This window comes from Salmo salar, chromosome 04 (assembly GCF_965601325.2).
Source record: "Salmo salar chromosome 04, fSalSal1, whole genome shotgun sequence".
Classification (NCBI taxonomy): Eukaryota; Metazoa; Chordata; class Actinopteri; order Salmoniformes; family Salmonidae; genus Salmo; species Salmo salar.
Window position 1 is genome coordinate 18155748 of NC_138294.1, and position 24743 is coordinate 18180490.

General features: G+C 46.4%; 1 protein-coding gene across 6 annotated transcripts in view; it reads right to left on the reverse strand.

The window, feature by feature from the left end:
• Positions 1 to 235: 235 nt before the first annotated feature.
• Positions 236 to 24743, reverse strand: part of LOC106595585 (zinc finger protein basonuclin-2) — a 241710-nt gene continuing 217202 nt past the window's right edge. For 4 of the 6 annotated variants that reach the window (XM_045716495.2, XM_045716494.2, XM_045716498.2 and 1 more), the window contains 2 exons: positions 16569 to 19084; positions 236 to 6171 (listed from right to left, as the gene is read on the reverse strand). In XM_045716495.2, coding sequence (XP_045572451.1) covers positions 5319 to 6171; positions 16569 to 19084 — 3369 coding nt within the window. In that variant the 3' untranslated portion in view covers positions 236 to 5318. Of the gene's footprint in view, positions 6172 to 7529; positions 7604 to 10783; positions 10891 to 16568; positions 19085 to 24743 lie in introns of all 6 variants that reach the window. The other 2 variants (XR_006769555.2, XM_045716501.2) reach the window with 2 other exon arrangements.

Below are 24743 nucleotides of genomic sequence, written 5' to 3' on the forward strand. Positions count from 1 at the left end.
CAGCCACTCATAACATGTCCTCCCTTTACCCCTAGAAAAAAAACACACACACACACACACACACACACACACACACACACACACACACACACACCACACACACACACACACACACACACACACACACACACACACACACACACACACACACACACACACACACACACACACACACACACACACACACACACAAAATAAAATAATCCCTTTCAAAGACAAGCAACGTGGCGTCAGATTGCCAGTGACTGATAAATCTTTAATATAAAAATTGTACAAGAATTCTGATACAAATTACAAGAGGTATTTGGACAAAATATGAATAAAATTCCATTTACATCCCAAAACCCATATGCATTTTATGCAAAAACCATAGACCGTTATGATACAGAAGAATACAAGGAAAGCAACAAAACAAAATCAATTAAGAAAGAAAGAGGACCTTTTTTTTTCTCCTCCAGTCTGCTAATGGGAAAAACCTGTTTAGGAGACATACAGTATTCATGAAGCTGCCAATGTCACCATTATGAAATCAAGAGTGATGCAAGCTTCCCCTGTTGTAGATGCTGCCGTTTGCGGTGTGACTCTGTAGCAATGCTGCTATGCCAGGCAGTGAAAATAAGAGTTGATTGAGATGCAGGCCTCTGGTTGCAGGGCGGTAACACAGCCGTTTAGCACAAAGAGAACCAGACAGCTACACAAAAACATCACTGTGGAAAAGAAAATGTACACAAAAGTCTTTTGAGCTTATTTATATATAAAAAGTAAGATTGGCATGTTGGTAAATAGTTTGAGGTGACTTGCTATAATGTTAAGGATTGTGAGCTGTTCTTTTGTCAAATACAATATATGGGTAAAAAGCACATTTTATGCATTTCTGCATGTTTTTTATTTGTTCCAGGATCATTTACTGTAGAACTGCTGTTACCAAGTTCCGAGGGTAATGTTGGACCACAGCGTATCATCTGTAAAACCACCAATCTTCCGATGTGTCTTTTGAGCCTCTCCACATGTATTTTTCAAGATGGATGAGGTTAACCAGACAGCTCGCAAACATCCCCCTCCACTTACACTGGGTTAACGTCCTACCCTGCTCTCCACAGACTTAAACAAAGTGGACACGGGTATACGATCTATAACGGATCACTAGACAACCCCACCTGCTCCATTGTCATCTCTCTCCTTCCCTCTCTCTTTCAGTGATGGTGTGTTGTGGGGAAACTGACATTTGGCAGTCGAGTCCCCTAATGAAATATTAAAGGCTCACTCCACTCAGGCTGGCCAGTGAGGGTTTTAAGAGGCCTTCTCCTCCTGGGGACCGAGCCAGGACCGTAATGGTCCCATCGGCCTGACCACTGGGCTCTGTCCTGGATCCTAGTGGGCTAAAGATGGATAGAAAGAGGGAGGGAGGGAGATTGAGGGATCAGGCCCTCTCGAAGGAGAGAGGAGAAAATGTACTGTAATGTCTCCCGTGAAGGAGGAGAGGGAGAAGAGTGGAAAGGTCAGGGGGCTCCATCGCTTTCCAGCCAGACAGTCAAGAAGGCTGGCACGGCTTTCTCGCTCTCTCTGCTTCTCTCGATCTCTCCTGCCTTGTTAAGTGACTGCCGCAGGTCCCGGCCAAACCGCCTTCGTTCTCAGACCAGTCCCTCTGCTCTCCTTTCTCTCTCCCTACCCTTTAGTCTGGACATTCTGTTCTGGACAGTCTTTTGCGTGTCAAGGCAGTTTTCTCAGCTCATTTGCGAGCTCTCTCTAGAAGCCGTGGCGTGCTGGCATGGCCACCGTGTAGAGATGAGAGGGGCTAGAGATGAGTCAGTGTAAGGGAATTGAATCTCTCTCTGGCACACTAACACACACACTAACATACACAGGTCACTGATTGAGCTCCCTGGCTGCTTGAGAGGTCTACAACATTGAATAGGACAAGAGGAATGTTTAAGAGTTTGGGTTCTGCAGTTTTTTTGTCATCAGATCAGGTTGTGAGGTTTAACCGCGCAGGCTAAGGGTCACTGGCTACAGCAGCGTTAGTTAAGATTACTCTTAGCTTGTTACAGTCTCACGTTCCAAACCAGACTGATTGGCCTTCCCGAGCTTTCTCCCAGTTCTTTTATATCCACGGTATTCATCGTAAGCCATCGAACACTTTCAAAGAGGGGCTTCCGCACCTCTCTGATTCAGAGGGGTTGGGTTAAATGCAGAAGACACATTTCAGTTGAATGCGTTCAGTTGGACATCTGACTAGGTTTCCCTTTCCACCTTTCTTTCTCAACTGCTCTCAGTGCATTCCATGGCAGACCATTGCGGTCCAACTCAATGCTACATTCCACTGTTCTCCCTAATGAAACGCTAGCGTGCCCTGCAGTGACAAGGCTGGAATGCTAACACTGGACAGCCTGCTTTATTACATAGAATGATGGACCGTGGATGAGCTCCCTCTCTCTCTTTTCCCTCCCTCTCTCTCTCTCTCTGCCCCCCTCTCTCTGCCTCGGGGTGTCCTTGTTTCCCGCCCATCACCAGAGGTTAACAAGTCCTCTTGTTGCTGTCATCCCACTGGCCTGTTAGCAGGAAGAGAGAGAGAGAGAGAGAGAGAGTGTGTGTGTGGAAGAGAGAGAGAGAGACAGCTGTCAGCAGGGTTCCTGGAGTGACACTTCTGTACTTCTCCGGCTGGGCCCGTGGCGGTAAGGTGCAGTACGGTGCGCTGAGCAAATGAGGCAGGCTGCGCCTCAGTGCCACTCCAGGAAGTAGCCGAAGGTTCCTGTACAAACCTTTCCTTCACCTGGGATAAACAGGCAATTACACATCCTTTTTCTACGGCGATGGGCGTCCAGTCAACTTAAGGGTACACTATTAGTCTGTGTCCCTATAGGACCCGAGAAGGGGGCGAGGGGAGGGGGGTGAGTGGTGGGTTGAGGGGGAAGAGGAGGGGGGCGGGGGTGGTTTCTCTCAGAGAGGGAGGGAGAGGTGAAAGAGACAGAAAGAGAGAGAGAGACCGGGAGAACGGGTTGGATCTCTGTCGGCGTCACAGTCCTGTCAGCAACATTCACGTCTGGCGGTGTAATGAAGTGACAAGTGAGATATTAGACAGATCAGCGTCAGAAGGCCTCCAGGTAACGGTGGAACAGCACATTTTTAATGATACTCACTGTCATCCCTTCTTCCTCTCAAGTCAGCCCTCCACCTCCGCAACCCCTTTCACTCAGATCAGCTCTTTCTCTCTCTCTTCAGAGAGAGGAGAGGGGTGAAGACTGCTGCCAGTGCTGTGGAGGTTGGTTGAGTGAGGAGAGAGGAGAAGCTAAGTCTTAAGAGTTTACGCCAACGTGTCCATCAAAGGGTCGATCATGCCCATTGGAAAATAGTTTAAGTCATAAAAAAAAAAAATGTCCAACACTTTCATGGATATAACGGGGGTTTGAATACTGTATACCACGTAACACTGTGCGTTTTTATCCCCTTAAGATAAGCACCAATCAAGAAAGAGGAGCTCTCAATTGTTTCACATCCATAGTAACACGACAAAAACACAATAATAACCATCAACTGAAGGGCACAGACTCAAAATGAAGACCGATCTGTCTTTCTTTTTTTCTTTTCTGGGACAAAAACAAGGAATTCATATTGGACAAGACATCTGCATCAAGATAACATCACTCGCCAATAAATACCCCTTCCTTCCCCTGGCTACTTTGCCTAGTTATCTGAAATATTTGTACCTTAAGATGTGTATGGAAACAAGGAAAGTGGCTGCAAATAACTCCGAAAACAGCCAGGTAATGGCGACAGAGTTTCACAGAGTTCACGTTTGAAGCTAACAATCAGCAATGGAAATCAATACCGAAAAAATATAGCAAAAGGCTTAAGACTCAAGTGCATCATATCAATTTATGGGGTGTAAGTTAAAGTACAACTGTATGGCGGAAAAATATAGTTTGTTTTAAAAACCAATGCTTCTTTTTGTTTTGGTCACAGTTTAAGGGCTATTTCTTTGTTTTATAATCAATGTGACATTCACAATACTTCTGATAGGATGGCCATTTTTTGCATGGAAATGTGTATAAAATAATAGGACACTCAACCAACGCTTGTTTTAGGTCACAAATACCACATGCAGTAGAAAGATTAGCCTACTTCAACCTCTGTAGCTAAGTACTATGATATTACAGTCACACACTGGGTTTACACTCCTTGAAATGAAAATAACACAAACAAAATTCCTCAATACCTAAATCTTCTGCCTTCAAAAACAGCAGCTGTATTGTAGTCAGTCACGTTCCTGTATCTGGTAGAGTAGAAATACTTAGACTTTACGATTATTTGAGTAAATGGGCCGGATGTTGGGTTTCGTTCAGGACAAATATGGGTCTTTTGTTGTGAAATAGCGTTTTTGAAACTGAACATGTGCAAAAAAAATAAAACTGCCACAAGTATGCTAAGTCATTTCCCCTTGGCACTGTGGCCGTCTATCAGACCCCGAACATCGCGGAAACCAACCATTGCAAAGTCCTCCTTGTAATAATATTACACATCCCGCTTGTATAGTTGCAAAGTGCGAAAAACTGAATTGGTATAGTAAAAGCTATAAATGATAAGAAAAACAAAAGAACAGAGAATGATATTGGTGTAGGAGCCAAAAAAAAGCATGCCGGCAACCTCCGCATATCTAACAAGCAGATACAACCAGTCACATGATCATTAGTTTCTTCTCAGTTTAAAAATGGTTTTTTTTCAAGCTAGTAAAGATGCTACCTCTTTCTTGCCTACCTTAGCGCTGGAAGTATTGTACTGTAACATAAAAACAAAAAAGAGAAACAAAAAAATAGCTAACAACCATCAAATACAATTGTTTTACACCAATAGCCTCTTGGGACATATTATTTACAAATGAAGCAGTCATGCTCTTGTATGGGGTTTCCTTTAAAAGCTATCATTACACAAATACAACAAGAAGATTTATATTTTTTTCATTGTTATTATCATTTCTGCAGGCAACAGTCACAAATAAGAGTTTGAATAGATTCTTTGGAGATGGACAAAAACAAAGACATATGGGAAATAGGAAATGGGGATTATGGGAAACCGGCAGGGCCAGTTTTTGGAATAAAGACACTTCAAGTGTCTCATCCTCGTTCTTCCAAAGAAGGAAAGGTCAAAAGTCACAACGCTTACTGTATATAGTCACTGGATCTCATCGAAGGGAAATAGAACTGTGGTGCATGATGTCTAAGGGTGATAAGGTGTAGTTCCTGGGGGTAAGAGCTCATGGTTTGGGGTGAGGAGGGAGTCGAGGAAGGGGGTAGAGTTGGCCAGACGGGGGCCAGGGGGTTGGGCTAGTCTACCATGGTGGTGAAGGGCACGTTGTTTTTGTGGAGGTTGGGGTTCTGAGAGTGGCGGTTGCGGCTACGCACCGAGGAGAACATCATGTTGCAGCCGGCCACTTTACACTTGTGCATCTCGCGCAGGTGCACAGTCTTGTAGTGCACGCGCAGGGTCCCTTTGTTGCTGTACACTTTGTGGCAGATGCTGCACAGGATCCCACCACTGCCACCGGTGGAAGACAGGACGGTCGGCGAGGAGGAGGGGTCGGCGCCGGTCAGACCTTCCTCCGATCTTCCTCCGACTCCTCCCTCGCCGACCTGGTCCCGCCGCCCCCCGGCCCCTGCCTGCCCCGGGGCATGCTGGGAGCAGTCCTCCCTGTCGCTGACCCCTCCCTCCTCCCCCTCCTCCTCCAGGTCATCCAATAGGATGCCCTCGTCGCTGCCCTCGTCCGACTGGCGTGATGAATGGACTGACCCGCTGGACTGAACGCTGGACGCGGTGCTCAGGTCCAGCACCATGTAGTCGTCTGGGGGGCCACCGCGGTGGTAGAAGCCGTTGGTGTGGGGGTGGTGGAGGGGGTGGTGGTGGTGGTGATGGTGATGGTTTAGGGGGTGGTGGTGGGGGTGGGGGTAATCGGTGCCTGCCGGGGAGCTGGCGTCACGGTTCAACCCTCCTCCCCCCAGGCTGGCGCCGCCAATGCCCGCCCCTGCCATGGCGTCCAGGCCCAAGTGGTGCCCGGCGTAGATCTTAGCCAGGAACTCAGCGCGCAGGTCCTTGGGCAGCGGCGTGAGTTGGGGGTCCAGGACAATGTCGTCCAGCTCTTTGGTAAGCAGTTTGCGATGTAGGTTGATGTTGGAGCTGTGCCTGGTGGAAAGACATAATGAAGGGGGAGGTAGAGAGAGATCGTTTTCATAAGAAAATGGCTAAACAAGTTGTCAAATGAAGCAAAATGGTGTTTCAGCGCTTTAAACAATGACTGGAGTGGTAACATTCTCAGAAAGATCTTTTTAGAAAGATGATACATTTTGCATTCCAATACACGTGTTCTGTCTCGCCCAACACATGCACCTATGCTTGGAGTTCTAAGTATTTGAATGATATTGTATCAGTCACTACATTTTCAATAACCCTCCTCTCTTCCTGTCCTCTTCACTAACCCCTGACCTCACGCCAGTCAAAATAACTACTAACAATATAATAATAACTACTACTCCTCACTCTTTACCTTACTTACTTAACCTATCAAGAGGAACCTACGTTGAAGTGGCTTCCAATGCCCCTCCCTTTTAGGTGAGAGAAACTCTACCCAGTCCTTCTCTTAGCGTTCCCCTAACTGGTCTAACGCGGTGTGGCGAGAGCATCCTGCCACGGTGTTTACCACAGTCAGCACGTCTAGCACAGCCCCGCTGCAAATCCAATAGACTCTGACTCAATTAAATACTCCACCATATTGAATGGGAGTTTATCAATTGATTGGAGCTGTGGTAATGCGATAATCGAGGGAAACTGGATAGCGTATTAGATCTCCGACAGCATTATCACACTGGCTCCCTATTGGAAGTGGCTTAATCGGGCCCCCCTTTTTAAACATATGATCCCCATGTATCCCCTTCGCTTTAAGAAATAAAAATGGTCGCTTTTTCACACAGAGAGCAGTGGTATCTCATAATGCATAGCCACTGCCATCGAATTCACAACAAGGAAGTGTAAGCCTGGATCTGGTGCCTTGCTAAAGCTTGCTAGGGCTAAAGGGTATTGCTTGTGAGGTGTAGCAGTCTGAATTGCAAAGCCATGCCAAAAGATGTGAGGTAAAATGTGTTTTGACAGCTCAAATTCAATGCTTCTTCCCTCCAATTCCACAGTTGCCATTTCAGACTGGGAGGGATGCAGGCTCCACCACAGCAAATGGCACAATAAAATGGACAAAGAAAAGTAAACATAAGTGAGTAATAACTGGTGCCAGATATGGAGGTGGCACAGTATACACATCCCACTGTCCACAATACAACATGTTAGGGGACTTTTTCAAATGAAATCAAGACTTTTAAAGTGAAATTAAACAAAAGTAAGCAACGACTAAGGAATATCAAGCAGTGCTTTTAAATGTGAGGGGGTTTCATGCAAGGCAAGGGGCACGGTGGAGGGTGTGACAAACTAAAAACAGACGTCCTTGGCAGGACAGGACGAGGGCAAATGGATTCACAATGTATAGTAGAGCTTACCAGCAGTGCCATGGTTGATGCAGTCAAAAAGGGTCCCTTGCCTTTAATTATTTAGTTCCCTATCGGACATTCTCCTGCAAGAGGGTAAAAATAGTATACATTCATTGGAATGGAGGGACCCTTTCTTTCTGTGTTACAAGAGGAAGCAAACAGGAGCACCGTCCACTTGAGCATTGTCAGCATCGAGGAGCGGGGAGAATCGATTGGCTGTGGTTGTCACTGCCGCGTGTGCCTGTGCACGCAAGTGTGTGTGTGTGTGTGTGTGTGTGTGTGTGTGTGTGTGTGTGTGTGTGTGTGTGTGTGTGTGTGTGTGTGTGTGTGTGTGTGTGTGTGTGTGTGTGAAAGAGAGAGAGAGAAAATATACAGTACATCCATGTTCTGAGACTCATGAACATTCTTAGCTCTCTTCTTTTAACCTATGATAACAGTCTGATACACTGATGGTGTTATCTTCAGGTCCAAATAGTCATGACTCCTTGTCTCTCCTAATGTATCCCTGTGTAGATGGAGAAATGACTGTTTCCACGACCAATAAACAAACAATTGGGTCTAGACAGTCAGTAGAATACTGTCCGGAAATATTTTGTTACACCGATTACATTCAATTTGATTGGTTTGTTGATTGAGTTTAGTGGGGATGCCAACAGGCATTAGTTGATGTGATTGGGCCGTATGCTGTTGATGATGCTCAGGTAGGCGGGTCCTTTGCAACATGTCTCCACCCCTAAAGCCACACCCCCACACTGCTCATAAGCTCTAGTCTGCCATGGCTCCCTGACCGATGAGGTTAAAACACATGCTAAGTGCCATGCAGTAAGTACCCTGAATTACTACAGTATTACTAAGTACTACTGCATCAGCTGTGATATCAGCATTTATACGAGATCACAACATCAAAACCACAACTGAATAACTAACACACAACCCGTCTACATTGTACATGTACATGTCCCTTCTGGTCGTTATACTGTCATTCACAAAGACCACATACTGAGGGAAAAAAGACGTGTTGAGTAATCAAACAATTAGTGATTACCGTTTAAAATAAATAAATAGATTGTTGATCTGCATCTTTTGAACAGTTCAAGCCTGTGGAATGTGGCGTGAATAATGGCTGCTTGAATAGACTTTGCGGAGGAATTCACCTGCACCGGTGATAGACACATCTCCTCCCTATCTCTAAAGATATTCACTGGAAGTGGATCAGTCTGCAGTTATATTCTTGGGGGTAGATTTTCCTCATTTAGAGGACATATACAGATTCCTTCATTTATCAGATTTACCCTCTGCCCCATCTCCCTGTCTCCATCACTCTGCCACCACTATTTCACTCCCCTTCTTCCCCATTCCTCTACCCCCCAAACCAAACTCCTCCATTCCCTCTCTCCCTTCTCCACCTCTCCCTCCCCGATGACCAGTAATGTGGCAGGAAAACCAAATTGACAGTCTCATCTTCGACCAAAGACGGGGGAGGCCTCTTGAGAGGCCATTTTGTTTGTGCAGAGTAGGAGGAGACGGGGAGAGAGAGAGAGGCTAGCTAGCTAACGCGCCTGTCCCAGCCAACGTTAATCATCTTTAGGCTCCCGTCTCCTCCAATGGCCCTGTCCTTCTCTCTGTACCGTGTGTGTGTGTGTGTGTGTGTGTGTGGTGTGTGTGTGTGTGTGTGTGTGTGTGTGTGTGTGTGTGTGTGTGTGTGTGTGTGTGTGTGTGTGTGTGAGAGTGTGTGTGCACTGTCTAAATGAGTCGTAATGAGCAAAGTGAAGTCATATTAAACTGACGCTGATGGGTTCTTTGCCTCTGCTGTCATGTGGGGTTGCTATGTGATGAGGTTTGGAGTGGAGAGGTGGGAGGATGATCGAGGGGTTGGGTAACACATTCATCATTATCTGTCTTTATTCTCTACTAGCTATACTAGCTGGAGAAACTTGATAAAAAAGTTCATAAAAGGAATATTCCTCTCAGGGGTTGGTTACACAGACTCCACAGACGCACCATAGAGGTTTAGATAGAAGGCTAAGTTACAGATCACATCAACAAAGCCCTGTCATTATATTAGCCTACAATTACTTACAGAATGTGAAATATTTGCGACGCTTATTGTTCCAAATGAAAGCCTTCTGAAAGTGATTCTCTGATTATCTTTTTGTCTTTATCCACAAAACCCAACTGTATCAAAGATAAATTAACATAAAAGTCCCCTTTCATAATGTAATGTCATTAACATACTGTTCATCAGTAGATATTTTGAACTCGGGATCTGTGGCTAAATTAAATAACACATTCTCTCTATAAATGATCAGGCCTTTGTTTAAGCATGGCAAATCAAGAGACTGCAGCTTCACTGAAGTTCTACCAGAGACTGGGCCCACATTGCTTGAAGGGAGCAGGGGAGAAGGAGGAGAGAGAGGGGGAGGAGGAGGAGAGGGAGGAGGAGGAGGAGAGAGAGGGGCAGGAGGATGAGAGAGAGAGTGGCTCTCAAACGTAATTAACCTTCACTCTCTGCATCCCTCCATCCGTGTGGGGACGAGGGGCCGCCGCACACTAGTGCATCATGGGAAATAAGTGCGGGAAAGCACCTGGTGACAGAGTCCTCCGATGGAGCGATGAAAATGAATAAAACAAGGAGGAGTCTTCATATAAACATGTAGAAAAAGAGAGAGGGAGGCCCTGTCGTTGATTTAGGAAAATATGATTAACGAGGATAATAAGGCCGATGATTACTGGTCGGCACGCCTTTCAGACGTTAATCATACTACCGCTGCTGTCACCGCTGTGTGTGTGTCTGCGCTGCCCTCCACAATAAATATGCAATCATTTACCTCTGAGCTGAGCGCCTGGTGGCCAGGGGGCTGGAGGGAAACACTGTACTGTTACTGTATTGATGTACAACTAGCAGCTAGATGTTAGAGGACACTCTGTACTATATTAGCTGTGTGTGTGTGTGTGTGTGTGTGTGTGTGTGTGTGTGTGTGTGTGTGTGTGTGTGTAGAACAGCAGTGTGCTATGTTGTTTATCCTGTTAGTTAACCACGCCATTGATCTGTATCTTTACATCTACGTCACCATGTAGATACAAAATGTCCCCCCCCCCCCTCTATTCAAACGCTTGTGACACTATCGTCATTTCCCATTGTCTTTTTGTTGTTTCCCTCAAATATTAATATGATACCGTAGATCAAATGTTCTTATAATCCTCCCCTCTAATTGACTCTGACATCGGGGCTTTTGAAGGTAGCGTTTGTTTGATGCGCCTACCTACGTTCCTCTGGGGTGTCACTCCACTGTAGAGAAATAATTGACTAATGGGATATGCTGAGGTACCTGGACAACCTCCTGTTGTTGGTATAGACGTCAACATCTCGCTGTGAGGAGAGAGAGGAGAGGTGGTGGGGGAGAGGAGGAAGCTGGTTATTAGCACTGCATATTACAGACCTGGAGTTTGCATACATTATCTGGTTGGAAACAAATGTCTGGGTGTCCCAACAGATTTAGGCTCAGATACAGTGTTTCTGTTAGAGAAATTGTACGTTCTAAAGCTCAAATACAAGGGATGAAGAGAAGGCATACGGTTTGGTTAACTGAGATTAAATATCATTATTCTGGGATATAATTACTAGATTATTCTAGATTACTAGATTATATTGCATTAAATGTATTTAATTAATCATACAGTTACTATTATTTGAATTTGTGCTAAAATATAATAATGATTGGTTTCATAATATCAGAAATAATATCTTATTAGCTGTGGAATTTGTAACATTTTGTAGTGAATCTTATGAATAATGTAATTTGAAACTACTCAAACTTTATGTAGCAGCAAACCAATGTCTGGGGCGTTGTGGTTTCCCAATCCTTCCTCCACAATAATATTATCAGAGGGGAAAAGTCCTTATGAAAACGACCAAATTATTTTCCCATGTTACAACTACAATTACACTGCAGCATGCATTATGTAGTTAAGGGATTACCCAGGGACACATCTGATTGGTGTTCGGCCAGAGCCCTGACTATAGCTTCAATAACCCACAATTCCTTTGGCCCCGCGATACCCCTCTGTTGTTACGCTTCTCTCCTTATTCCATAGGAGCGGCAGTCTCAGTAATACATCCCATATGCTACCAGGAATTTATGCGCCACACAAAAGATCCGTCCCGAATGGCACCCTATTTCCCATATAGTGCACTACTTTTGACCAGGGTTCTGATCACAAGTAGTGCACTATATAGGGAATAGGTTGCCATTTGGGACACACACAACGTATGGAAACAATAGTGTACTTAGGTGTAACTCACCCACATCTTGGTCTAAGACCGTCTTCTAAGATCCATATGTTCACAGCAGTGATTGTCCTCTCTTCCTGCTACACACCTATCTATTCATCAGGGCCTTATGTTAAAGCGCTTCTGGAATTTATATGCTTGTGTTTTTGGTAATCGAGTCAAACTGTCACACGCACATCACTAAGGCAAGATTCCACAGTCACTGTGACACCGTGTCTGTGAGCGTGGGTTGAGGTTCATGCTTCACTATAAGCCTGTGGAAGACATTTGGGTTCATCTTTGAGCCAAGATGGAAGACGAAACACAGTCTAATTTGACCTCGCTCCCTCACAGTTGCACCTCTCTATACTACAGCACCTACTGCCTCTTGGAAACCAAATCCTTTACTGTGAGTGAGTCAGAGGACCCTAACTAGTGCTGTTTTTCACTGATTCGTTTTTCCCACCACTGTCATCCCCTCCTCGTTTAGTGCCGGAGTTAAGTGTTTTTTTAAAGGCCATTACGGGGTCGCCGCGGCAGATGCTAATACAAGTGGGGAGCGCTAATGTCGGAGAGCGCCCAATAAAAAAGATGGATGGCTAAATTATATAGTTGGGAGACAAGCTGGGGCAGTGGTCGGGAAGGATGACAGGAGGGGGAGGGCTCTGATTCATAGTTCTACCTTGACTTCCACTAAATAAGGAAATAGGCTGCTGAATTAGGCCTCCTCAATGGTCAGTTTGGCCATGTGTGTCCAGCTCCTGAGCAGGTATTGGTCGGCTTACTCGCCACTCATTCAGAAATGTCTGAAGTGAGTCGTTGGGATACCATTGGCGTTTCTGTCATGGTCATTTAGTATCTAAACATTTGTTGAGATGTCTGTTCGCTGTGGGGAGGCTGTTATTTGGATCGTATCAAACCATAAGGTCAGGGCTATTTGTTTAATATCATTTTATTTTAGTGCAATAAAGAGACTAATTAAAAATACTGTGTACATTACAATAAATGAGTGACTCTCTGTAAGACTATATGCATCTGTAGGAACGCATCAGCTTTTAAGGAATGTGTGAGTTTATACGTGCACAAGCATGTGTCTGTGTCTGTGTGTGTGTGGTTATGCGAGACAGCAGGCCTCTCGTGCCCCGGGCGCTCCCTGTCCCTAAAGCCTCGTCAAAGAGGGTAACGAACTAACGCATCATCCGCGGCTGCGTCAAACACAGGCATCCGCACGGCAACGCATCCTTTAATAACACTTCCTGTCATCTCCCTGCTGTCGGCACCAGCTGCGTCAGGTGAGCGGCATGATTTCACCTTCTCTTCTCCTCCGCTAACGCTATTTTACCTGTCTCTTCTCCTCCATAACCCCCCCTCTCTTTTCCGCTAACACTATAACCCATCTCCTCTTTTTCCTCTCATCCACCTACTCCATCCCCTCTTCCCCTCCCTCTATCCCTGCCTCCATCCCTCCCTCCCTGAACAAGTCCCAGAGTCACCTGCTCTATTTACTTGGTGCTAATGAACAAACAGGAACAGAATGAACAGATGCCAGTGAAACAAGGAACTTAATAAAGGCCCCGGGTGAAGAGGGGAGGCGGGTGGAGGGGTGCTGTTGAGACAAAACAACTCTGAGAAAAACTAGAGAAAAAACTCCTCAGAGAAGCAAATTAGATTAGGAGGGGGAGAAAACACACTCACTCTTTATCTAAATAAAAAGTGTCACTTGTCACCACGGCGTGCTCTAACACAAAAAAACATGTTTTTATCTCTTTCTCCAGAGGAGCTGGTTGAGTGAGGCTTCCCCTCTTCTAGAGATCTAGAATGTGGTATGTTTCATTATACTGGGAGCAGAGGCGTGTGTGTGTGCGGGGCTCTGCTAAAGCGATAAAGAGATGCATTTGTTACACTTGAAGTCATGTCTATTTTCGAGGGGCGTTGGGGAGGAGATGAATTTACATTTCCTTTCAAGGGCCCTTTTTCCACCGACACCCCACTGTGAAGAGAGACTGGACCGTTCAGTCAAATGGACATGCTTGTTTACACGGTGGTCAGGGGAATAGACCTGCCAATGTCACACACAAGGCCTTTAATTCCGTTTTTTTATGATGCTAATAACAATGCTAATGAGTCACTATCGATGCCATCATGGGGTTGTTGTTGAGAGTTTTAATTCCCTAAATTACCCTAATATCCGGATGCATTTGGTAGGCTACTTTCAAACCACTCTTAGGCCAGTCGAAGTCTAACGTCAAACATCCCCTTATACAAAAAAACTAAACAAATGTTAGCAATTCCTTAGAGAGCTAAATGCTAGTTGCTAGCCCAGGGCACTCTGATGTTGTGTAGCCTCAGCATGTGTTGTGTTCTGGCGTCAACCTGCTGCTAGCTTTAGTGGGTGGGTGTATTCTGGGAGGGTGTGTGTGGATAGGGTGGATGTGCGAACAAGCCCAGGTAGGTAAAGCGTGGCTAGCCTCACCTCCCGGAACAGGGCGCTAATACATGCAGTGGCTTGACAGACCGCTGTCTACGTTAATGTATGCTACCTCACCTGTCAGTGACGAGGTGAGTGAGGGGAGGTAAACAGGGGTATATCTCAGAGTGGAAGATTGTGTGTGTTCTGGCGATGACACCCTACTTCTCTGAACTTTGACATGACAGTCAACAGATGCCACTGTATACCTGTTAAATTATAAATCGTATCTCTGCTAATGGTGCGTTCCACTTAACATATGGTAGGTGACGCCTTAATAATTTCACTCTATCTAAGTAAGAAAAAAGTAGACTTCACTGCAGTTGAGTAGCTCATCAAGAAAACTAATCTACTGTCCTAAACTTCCCCGTTACTAATTCCACAATTACTGATGAAATATCAAATCAAATGATACATGCACCATACATCCACAACATTGTCAACGTTTCTGATTACATCACGTAATGTCAAAATGAAAGGACAAAACATATGTAATGAACCTACCTGTAATGAATGCCTGAATTGTTAGTATATATATATGTATATATACACACACATACAGTGCCAGTCAAAAGTTTGGACACACCTACTAATTCTACTAATTCAAGGGTTTTTCTTAATTTTTTACTATTTTCTACATTATGGAGTAATAGTGAAGACAACAAAAATATGAAATAACACATGGATTCATGTAGTAACCAAAAAAGTGTTAAACAAATCAAAATATATTTTATATATATATACACACACACACACACACACACACACACACACACTACCGTTCAAAAGTTTGGGGTCACTTAGAAAGGTCCTTGTATTTGAAAGAAAAGCACATTTTTTGTCCACTAAAATAACATCAAATTGATCGGAAATACAGTGTAGACATTATTAATGTTGTAAATGACTATTATAGCTGGAAATGGCCGATTTAAAAAAAAAAGTAAATAATAATAATTATGCAATATCTACATAGGCACATTATCAGTAACCATCACTTCTGTGTTCCAATGGCACATTGTGTTAGCTAATCCAAGTTTATCATTTTAAAAGACTAATTGATCATTAGAAAACCCTTTTGCAGTTATGTTAGCACAGCTGAAAACTGTTGTTCTGATTAAAGAAGCAATACAACTGGCCTTCTTTAGACTAGTTGAGTATCTGGAGCATCAGCATCAGAGATGCAAAGAAAAAAACATATCTCAGACTGGCCAATAAAAAGAAAAGATTAAGATGGACAAAAGAACACAGATGCTGGACAGAGGAAGTCTGCCTAGAAGGCCAGCATCCCGGAGTCACCTCTTCACTGTTGACATTGAGACTGGTGTTTTGCGGATACTATTTAATGAAGCTGCCAGTTGAGGACTTAGGAGGCATCTGTTTCTCAAACTAGAAACTCTTAAATACTTGTCCTCTTGCTCAGTTGTGCACCGGGGCCTCCCACTCCTCTTTCTATTCTGGTTAGAGCCAGTGTGCGCTGTTCTGTGAAGGGAGTAGTACACAGTGTTGTACGAGATCTTCAGTTTCTTGGCAATTTCTCGCATAGAATAGCCTTCATTTCTTAGAACAAGATTAGACTGACGAGTTTCAGAAGAAGGGTCTTTGTTTCTGGCCATTTTGGGCCTGTAATTGAACCCATAAATGATGATGCTCCAGATACTCAACTAGTCTAAAGGCCAGTTGTATTGCTTCTTTAATCAGAACAACAGTTTTCAGCTGTGCTAACATAATTGTAAAAGGGTTTTCTAATGATCAATTAGCCTTTTAAAATGATAAACTTGGATTAGCAAACACAATGTGCCATTTGAACACAGAAGTGATGGTTGCTGATAATGGGCCTTTGAACGCCTATGTAGATATTCCATTCAAAATCTGCCGTTTCCAGCTACAATAGTCATTTACAACATTAACAATGTCTACACTGTATTTCTGATCAATTTGATGTTATTTTAATGGCCCAAAAATGTTTCTTTCAGAAACAAGGAAATGTCTAAGTGACCCCAAACTTTTGAACAGTAGCGTGTGTATAGATATATAGTTGTATTGTTTGTATATCGTTGTATCTCAAATTCTTGTTTTGTTACTTGTCGTGTTTTTTGTGGACCCCAGGAGAATAGCTGCTGCCTCCGCAAAAGCAAATGGGTTTCCAAGTAAACAAATGAATTAATAACACCAGTTGTATCATAATATTCATTCATACTCTACTAATATTTAAATAATTCGTCTGAAAAATTGAGGCAGTCAAATTAAAAATCAATTGCAAGCCAAAAAAGACACTGTTAGTGTGTATGTGTGTGTGTTGTACGACACTCACCTGTCTCTGCTCCGTCGGGAGGGGAAGGCGGCGTTGCAGCCGGACACTGTGCACACGTGCATCTCTTTGAGGTGCACGTTCTTGTAGTGCAGTTTGACGCTGTAGGAGCTCTTGAAGCTCTTCTTGCACACGTAGCAGATCTTGGGGTCGTTGGAGTTGGGGCTGGTGCACAGTTCTCCCTCGGGGGAGTGCGAGGAGGGGAACTTGGGCGGGCTGGCGCCGTAGCTCATGGAGGAAATGAAGCTCTCGTGCAGGGCGGCCATGCTGGCGGCAGCGGCTGCGGCGGCCGCCATGCCACCATTGTAGAGGCCGTACTGGCTCATGCAGAACATGTCGTAGGTGGGGTCGTTGAGCTCCTCCTTAATCTTGATGGTGGGCTGGTGGGGTGAGGGTGAGGAGCGGCTCTTGGGGTCTTCCATCTCCTTTCTCAGCTGCGCCTCCTCATCTCTGGCCTCCTGGTCCTCCTGGTCCTTGTCCAGGTTGTTGCCTTCTCCCACTCTGGAGCTCCTGGAGGAGTTGAGCCTCAGCCTCTGGTGCTGCTCCTCCACCTCCATCATCTCCTCACGGTAGAACATCTTGGAGTCCGAAGTCTCCGAATCGTTCTCAAAGTCTCTCTCATGGTCCTGGTCCTCGGAGGTGAAGCTGTCCATGCAGCGGAGCTCACCGCCTGGGCCTCCTCTCTCGCCCCTCCCGCCCTCTCCTCCGGGTCCCTCTCCCCGGCAGTTGTCCTGGTCGTGCCTCATCAGGTGTCCCCTCATCAGGCCTGGGCTCATCTCATCCTGGGAGGGGGACTGGTGCCCGCTCCCGCCGCTGTGGTGGCCGTTGTTGTTCCCTCCGCTGCTGCTGTTGTTATTGTTGTTGCGGTTTCCATTGATGTTGTTGTGGTGGAGGTGGGAGGAGGGGTGGTGGTGGTGGTGATGGTGGTGGTGGTGACAGCTGTCGTCATCATCGTCGTCTTTGTCCTCATCGTAATCGTCTGCCACGTCAATCACCTCCTTCTCGATCTTCACCGGCATGCTGGACTTACGGGGCTTCTTCTTGGGGGTGGGGTCTGTGTTGGTGGCAGCAGCTGGATCCTGCTGGGGGATACTGGGGGTGGGCAGCCTGTGGTGGGACATTAGCCCACCTTCAGAGGACATATTGTGGGCGTTGTGGGAGGCTGCGGCCGCAGCGGCAGCCAGGAGCTGATACTGCTGGTCCATCAGAGAGGTGCTGTTGGTGGTGGAGGGCAGGATGGGGCTGGTGGGCAGTGACACTGGAGGACTGACCAGGTGCTGTGGGGACAGCAGCGTGCGGTAGAAAGGGGGCACCGGCTGGATGGGCTGCACCGACTTCAGGGAGGGGAAGACCAGTGGGCTCTGCAGGGGTGACTGGAGCATGGGGTCCAGGGGCGGGGTGGCGAAGCCCAGAGGCGGCCGTCCGGGGCTGGTGAGGGTGAAGCCGCTCTTGGCGCTGGAGATGACGGGTGTGCCTGGGCCCGACCCACGGATGAGGTCCTTGTCGCGGTTGTTCCTCAGCATGGGCATGTGCAGGCGTGGGTTGGGGTTGGCGCTGTGGCGGTTGCGGCTGCGCAGCGAGCTGAACACCATGTTGCAGCCCTCGATGGTGCAGCGGTGCTTGATCTTGAGGTGCACGGCGTTGTAGTGGATCTTCAGCGTACCTTTGTCGTAGAAGGTCTTGCCACACGAGTTGCAGCACACGCGGCCCTTGCGTGAGGTGGCTCCCATGCGGCGCATGCGGTGCATCTTGGAGGAGAAGGAGGAGTGGGTGATGCTCTTGGACTGCTCGCTCTTCACAAAGTGGTGGTGGGCCTGGTGGTCATTGAGGGAGTTGGACCTAGGCCGCGGGGTCCCGGGTTGCCCCTGGCCTTGCTGCTGCTGGCCTTGCTGCTGTTGTTCCGTCTGCTGCTGGGACGGCTGGCTGGAAGGAGTGGGCGAGATGGGTGATGATCGGTTGTTGGGCTCCTGTTTGGGTTCCATGGCGTTGTTCATGCCCCCCAGGGCTCCGATGCGGCTGGGGCTCTGACCGCTGCTGCGGAAAGGGCTGAGGGATACTTCGGACTCGCTGCTCTCCACCGGCTCGCCCTGGTTGGGTAGGCTGGCATCGCGGTCCCGGTCGTGGAGGCCCCGGAGGCCCGACTGCTCCAGCGCCAGGCCATTGGGGGGCAGGCCCAGCATGGGTGCCGACACAGGGTTGATGTACTGGAACGGCAGCAGGAAGGCCAGACTGTTAGGGATGTTCTCAAAGTGGTGGATGCTGGACGGGCTGCTGGTCTCCATGTGGTTGAGGAGGCCTGGGCTTCGGCCGCGTCCTGTGCTGTTGCTCTCGATGAACGTCCGGATGCCTGAGTCGGTCTTGGAGGAGGGCACGGTGACCGCCTGACCTTCCTTCTCCTGGATGGCCATCAGCTCCACGATGGACTTGGTCTCTCCGAAACGAAGGAACTGCTGCAGGGTGATGATCTCCTCTTCCCGAGACATAATGGACCAGCGGTCCAGCACCTTGCCCGCAGCATCCTAGAGGCCCAATGGAAAGACAAGAGAGAGATAGACAAAACACACAAAAGTTATTGATTGTGCATAATCACTGTGGTCGGTCTGAGGTTGAGAGGGAGCGAGGAGGAAGGGAGTAGGGAAGGGGTGTTGTTATCGGCTCATGAAATTCAGGAGGCCCCTGAAGCGACGAGTAAAGATTGATAATAGAGCTCTGATAATAACCCTCCTCCTCTTCCCTGTCCCTCTTTCTCTTCCTCCTTTCTCTCCTTCCTTCTTTACATTTCATCAGTTATGCATACACAGTCATTAGGCACACAGCGAGAGGAACAGGCAGTTTAATAAAGTCTAAAAGAAAGCAAATGGAGACCGGTGGGGCCGGTGGGGCTGGTCGGCTATTAGTGGGTACCTGTGAATTCTAACCATTTCTGGGGACGTTGATCTATTCGCTGTGAGACTGTTTAACAAAAACAGCCCGTGAAAGATGTGAACTCTCGCTGAGAGTCCCTCAGAACAGCGCACGGCACGCAGCTCCGCTATGTTTACTGCCGCGATGACAGCCGGGGAGAGAAAAGGCTGCTAAAAGAAAGAATGGATTAATTAGCGCGAGCCACTAATTGTACCTTGCTACTTGGCAGCCATTTTTCGTAGTTTACTCTTTTATCTCTGAGGGAATCTAATGAACAAAGTAAAATGGAGTTAGGAATATCAGTCTATGGGGGGTTAAGTCAACTTGGACATTAAAATAAGAACACCCATGTTAATTTAAGTGCGTCTTTGGAGGTGACGTCGATCTGGCATCATGCTCATTAAGAACAGACCTGGGGTCAGTCTTTTACTGTGCTTTATGTTAATGAGGTTTACGGGATGCATATCTCCCATCAGATTCAATACTAATGAAGCAGGCATACTTTATCAGTGCGACCGTGTCAAGAGGAAAACGCATGTGCTTGCATTTACACTGCCTATGGAGACAAGGCGGGAGGGAGCGGGAAATGTAATGAAGTAAATGTTGACAGGACATATTTTACATGGGCCTTGGTGTTTCCCAACCCTGTGCTTGTGGAGCCCTGTGGAAGCGTGAGAAACAAAGTTTCCATCCTGGGAGAACAGAATGATTCCGATGGGAGAGCTCTGAGCATTATTCCAAGAGGAGCACTTTCCTTGGCGGCCGTCTCTTTTGGAGATGGTGCTATTAACCACAGAAAAATAAAACGCCTCGAGTTTTGAACAAACATGCGTGTCAATTGCCAAACGTCGAGACATGGCAATGGATTCTGGGAAAGGAATCTTGGCAAGACCTGAACCTGAACTGAAGGGGTTTGTGGTCGGGCTCAGAGCTTTGATACACAGAATACTGACCCAGTTCTGTTGTCTCCCACTCTGAACCCACTGGTTCTCTGACTGTGTACTGGGAGGGTGGAACGCAAATCACTAACAGAGATTGACACATCCTGTCAACTAAACAACTTATTTGAATGACAGACTTTAACAGGTGTTAGTATGAGATTCTACATTAGCGCTAATAAATTATCTAGACATTTTATTCAAACTTAAGTCCCACATTGCTTGTTCACACGGGGAAAAAACGGGTCTGTGTGCACTACAGAGCTGCTACTTTGTGAATGGGTGTGTGTGTGTGTGTGTGTGTGTGTGTGTGTGTGTGTGTGTGTGTGTGTGTGTGTTGTGTGTTGTGTGTTTATTATATGAGTGGTGGGGATAAACACTACAGTTTACTCTGCATGGTCCTGTGGGACCTCTGCAGCCCAGTCAAGTGTGACTTCAAGGGAACGACGCAGTGCAACCACAACAATTAGAAGCAACGCTAGGGTACTGTTCCCCATTCACACCCCGCTCCTTCTCTCCTGCCTGGCAGAATCTATCAGAGATACAACACTGGAGTCTAAAAGGGTGTAAAAATACAACATCACAAAGCACAAAAGGCCTTAAAGGGAAAAACACGAGATAAATGTTTAACAAGACAGAGGGAGAGAGAGAATGGAAAAGGAAGTGTGTGTGTGTGTGTGTTCATGTGTGTCTGCATGCGGTGTGTGTGTGTGTGTGTGTGTGTGTGTGTGTGTGAGTGGGGGGGGGGGGGGGGTAGATGGAGAATGGTTGCACATCATGCCCTTAGACATAGAAGCCAAATGAATCCTTGGGAGACGGAACATCAATAGTAACTGGGGTTATTTGTTGTTAAATATACATTAAAAAAACATTTTACACTTTCATTCTGTGTGTGTGAGTTTTTCGCCTGGAGGTATATGACTTTAAATTGTAGCCTGGGCACTATTATTTCATAGCTGCACGGCCGTTGGGGCATGTGGATTTCCATCGGATTCCATTGAAAAAAGTTAAATTAGAAAGTGTATAATTAGGCAGAAAGATAAAAAATGGAGAGAATTTCTCAGAAATAGTCACTCTTAAATGTACAACGGGAGTCATAGAATAAGGGTCACATACCTTTATACACTGACAAGTACACAACAGGCACGTACGCACAAGGGACACAAACTAACCAAATGATTGGTGCAGAATGGAATAGCTATGACACATTCCAATATATGTGGTACTATTTTGGATCTGTTTACTGTTACAAAGTGACATTAATGAAATACAATACAGCAACTTTTGTCAGAGGTAGGTTAAGAATTAGAAGATGCCCAATAAAAAGGTAGACCTACACTGCGCAGATTAATCAACAATAAATGTTCCTCACTTACCCTAACCCCCGAGGAGAGAGTCAGCCATCGCTGTTTCAAAGGTCACGCCACCACTTGGCACCACTAGTCCCCTTAAAAACCCACCACACGCAATTTATCATTGTGCTTTTCAGAACACTGTCCGGACCCAGACAAGTATGGCTTATGTTCTTATCATATTCTTCCCTCCCATCCCTGCTTGTTGTTCAATCACGATACAGGTCAGTACTACGGCTATGGAGAGAGAGAGAGAGAGAGAGAGAGAGAGGGCCCGTACTGCAGTGGGGGCTAGGAAAACACACACAGCCCAGCCTCCGTCCACTGTTCTGCTCCGCTCCAGATGCTCCTGGAGCACAGTCAACAGGGGCTTAGGCCACGGAAGGAGAGAGAGACCGATGGAGACAGAGCGAGGGGACAGACAGACAGGGAGGGAGGGAGGGAGGGAGAGATAGAGAGAGGGGGAGAGAAAGACAGACAGAAAGAGAGAGAGGGTGAGGGAGAAACTCAAGCTAGCATTTACTGAACCCCACACCAACCAGAGTGAACAGTATGAGGGGAGAAGCTTGACTACATTTCCTGGTCCAGGGGGAAACCTCATGTGCTTTTTATTTCACTAAATTCTCATTATTATTCGGCCATTTTATAACCCCTCTCTGTATATACTATGTAATAGTATATTTTGCAATAACGTGTTTTATGGTAACACTATCAAAGTACAGACCACAAGAGCTGGGCAACAAAAAATACTAAATAAATATTAACAGATAATAAAACATAACATATTTGACAATGAACAAGAACATGTTTCATTGCATATTTCAGTCAAAGCAATGCTATTTGATGGTATCATGACTGGGCTTCATGTCTTTTATATACAAAAACAACTCTTTAGCACTTTTATGTAAATAGACTTCAACTGCGAGACTCGATCCACGTTCAAACACAAAGATATGCAATGATAACCTCACTTGTAAATCAAACGCCGCTTGTTAATTGAATGCTAACTTCCTAGAAGATGAGAAATGACGTCTAACACCACAATAGCTAGTGTGTGTGTGTGTGTGTGTGTGAATATATATACACACTGTGTACATATCATATCTCAGAGCCTGGGTGATAGAAATTCCGAGACAGCTCATGTACATATTTGCACACAAACACAAAGTCCCTGTAGTGTTAACCACCTCTTGCAGCCCACTCTGCATTAGCGCATTAGTCTAGCGACGCCGCCGCAGCGTGAGTAACAAATGTGCCATTAGAAGCACTTTTTACAAGGAGGCACTCATCTCCCAATTAGCCTAATGTTGGCCCTCTCGTTCCCATGTATTTTCCAGCCCTGCCCCCTCCACCCCTCCATCCATCCCCAAGTAATACCTCATTAATCCCTCCCCCTCGCCCCGTTCCTCCTCCCTCCAGAGGTATGACAGATCACCCTGTCACTACACATCCCAGACTCCTTTAAACAATGCGGATAAACCTCCGTTTGTGAGGTCAATGACAATTAAACAATAATTACAGCAGAGAAGCGGCGGTAGGATACACACTTAATCTAGTGGACGGCCCCTCTACCCCCTCTACATTATTAGTTTATCCACCGTGTCCGTGTCACTCGGAATTAATCCGCCCGACGACGGCTGTGTTTATTTATCTTGCAACCGGTTGGCTCGCTAGCGGCGTTCCCCGGTAATGTTTACTAGTAGCGGAACTGCCCGTGTGTTGTCGGGGGCGCCCGGCCCAGCAACCTGCCTGGTTAAATTATGGCTGACAGGAGAAGATGAACAAATGATGGCCTTGTTATGGGGCCGGGGCAACGCTGTCAGATTAAAACAAAACAGGCAATTATTCAATTAGCTGTAGCGCTAGTATTAACAGGCTGCGCTGAGAGAGAGAGAAGCTGGGAGGATTTACATAGAGGACTAGAAGGAAAACATACACATACTTTTCACTAATCATCACCTATCATAACCAATGATCCAGTCTATTTGGCAGGGAATGGACAGAGATCCCACACTCCTCACGCAAGGCAAACAAAGCTAATATCAACCATTAATATTCTATGGGCTGTTAGCTGTACCGTCCTCAGTCGTGTTCTGGGGTTTGTGGAATAGGGGATCTGTGACCCAGATAGAACTAAAGATGTCATAATGGGGGTTATCAGTCTTTCTAGGCTTTATGATAATGCCATTCAATAGACACATACATTATATACAGTAAGTGCATCTTGGCCCTAATAGATGTAGGCTACAATGCGTAGGCTGGCTACGCTTGAGGCAGATTCACCAAGGGCAGAGCGATGCAACCAGCCAACCACACGGCTGTATGTATCACCCTATCGCCGAGAAGGAGACTACTGGCTGGCCGTGGCGTTGTTGGAGTTGAACCCTGGGAACCACATTGATCCACCAATCGGCTTGCAGTGCCGCGTTCCCCCAGAAGACACCAGGGAATCCCCTATTGATCCCCCTCGGCCGCTCTCTCATCCCCAACGTGAAAAAGAAACTGCCTCTATCCCCACGCTCGCCACTTCAAGGGAGGTTAAGCACGAGTTCCTTGTGATCTGAGAAGGTCTTGAACCTTGTGGCTTCCCTCCTCCATGTTCTGTTTCTCTCCCTCCCTTTCTCCCATTCTTTTTTTCTCTTTCTATCGCGCCATGAATAATGTATTTGGGTAGTGGTGGCCAGAGGGGTGCCATGGGGGATGGGGTTCTCAAAAGCTCAGTGCCTGGAGCCATCATATCAGAGGGCTAGGGCTCTCTCCAGCCCCTGCTTTGCTCCCTGGCTCTCTGGTGGCAAGGTCGGAGGTCATTGGTTGAACAACCAGCACCACTTCCTGCATGGTGATGATGGGTCACGGGGGAGTGGGTCGACCCAGACGTGGGCGGAGGACATTTGTAAGGAACCGGTACTCTGCGATCGCGCTTAGCTAACACCATGTTCTCATTTAAACTGAATGTTTTGTATGTGAGAACACACTTTAAAGAT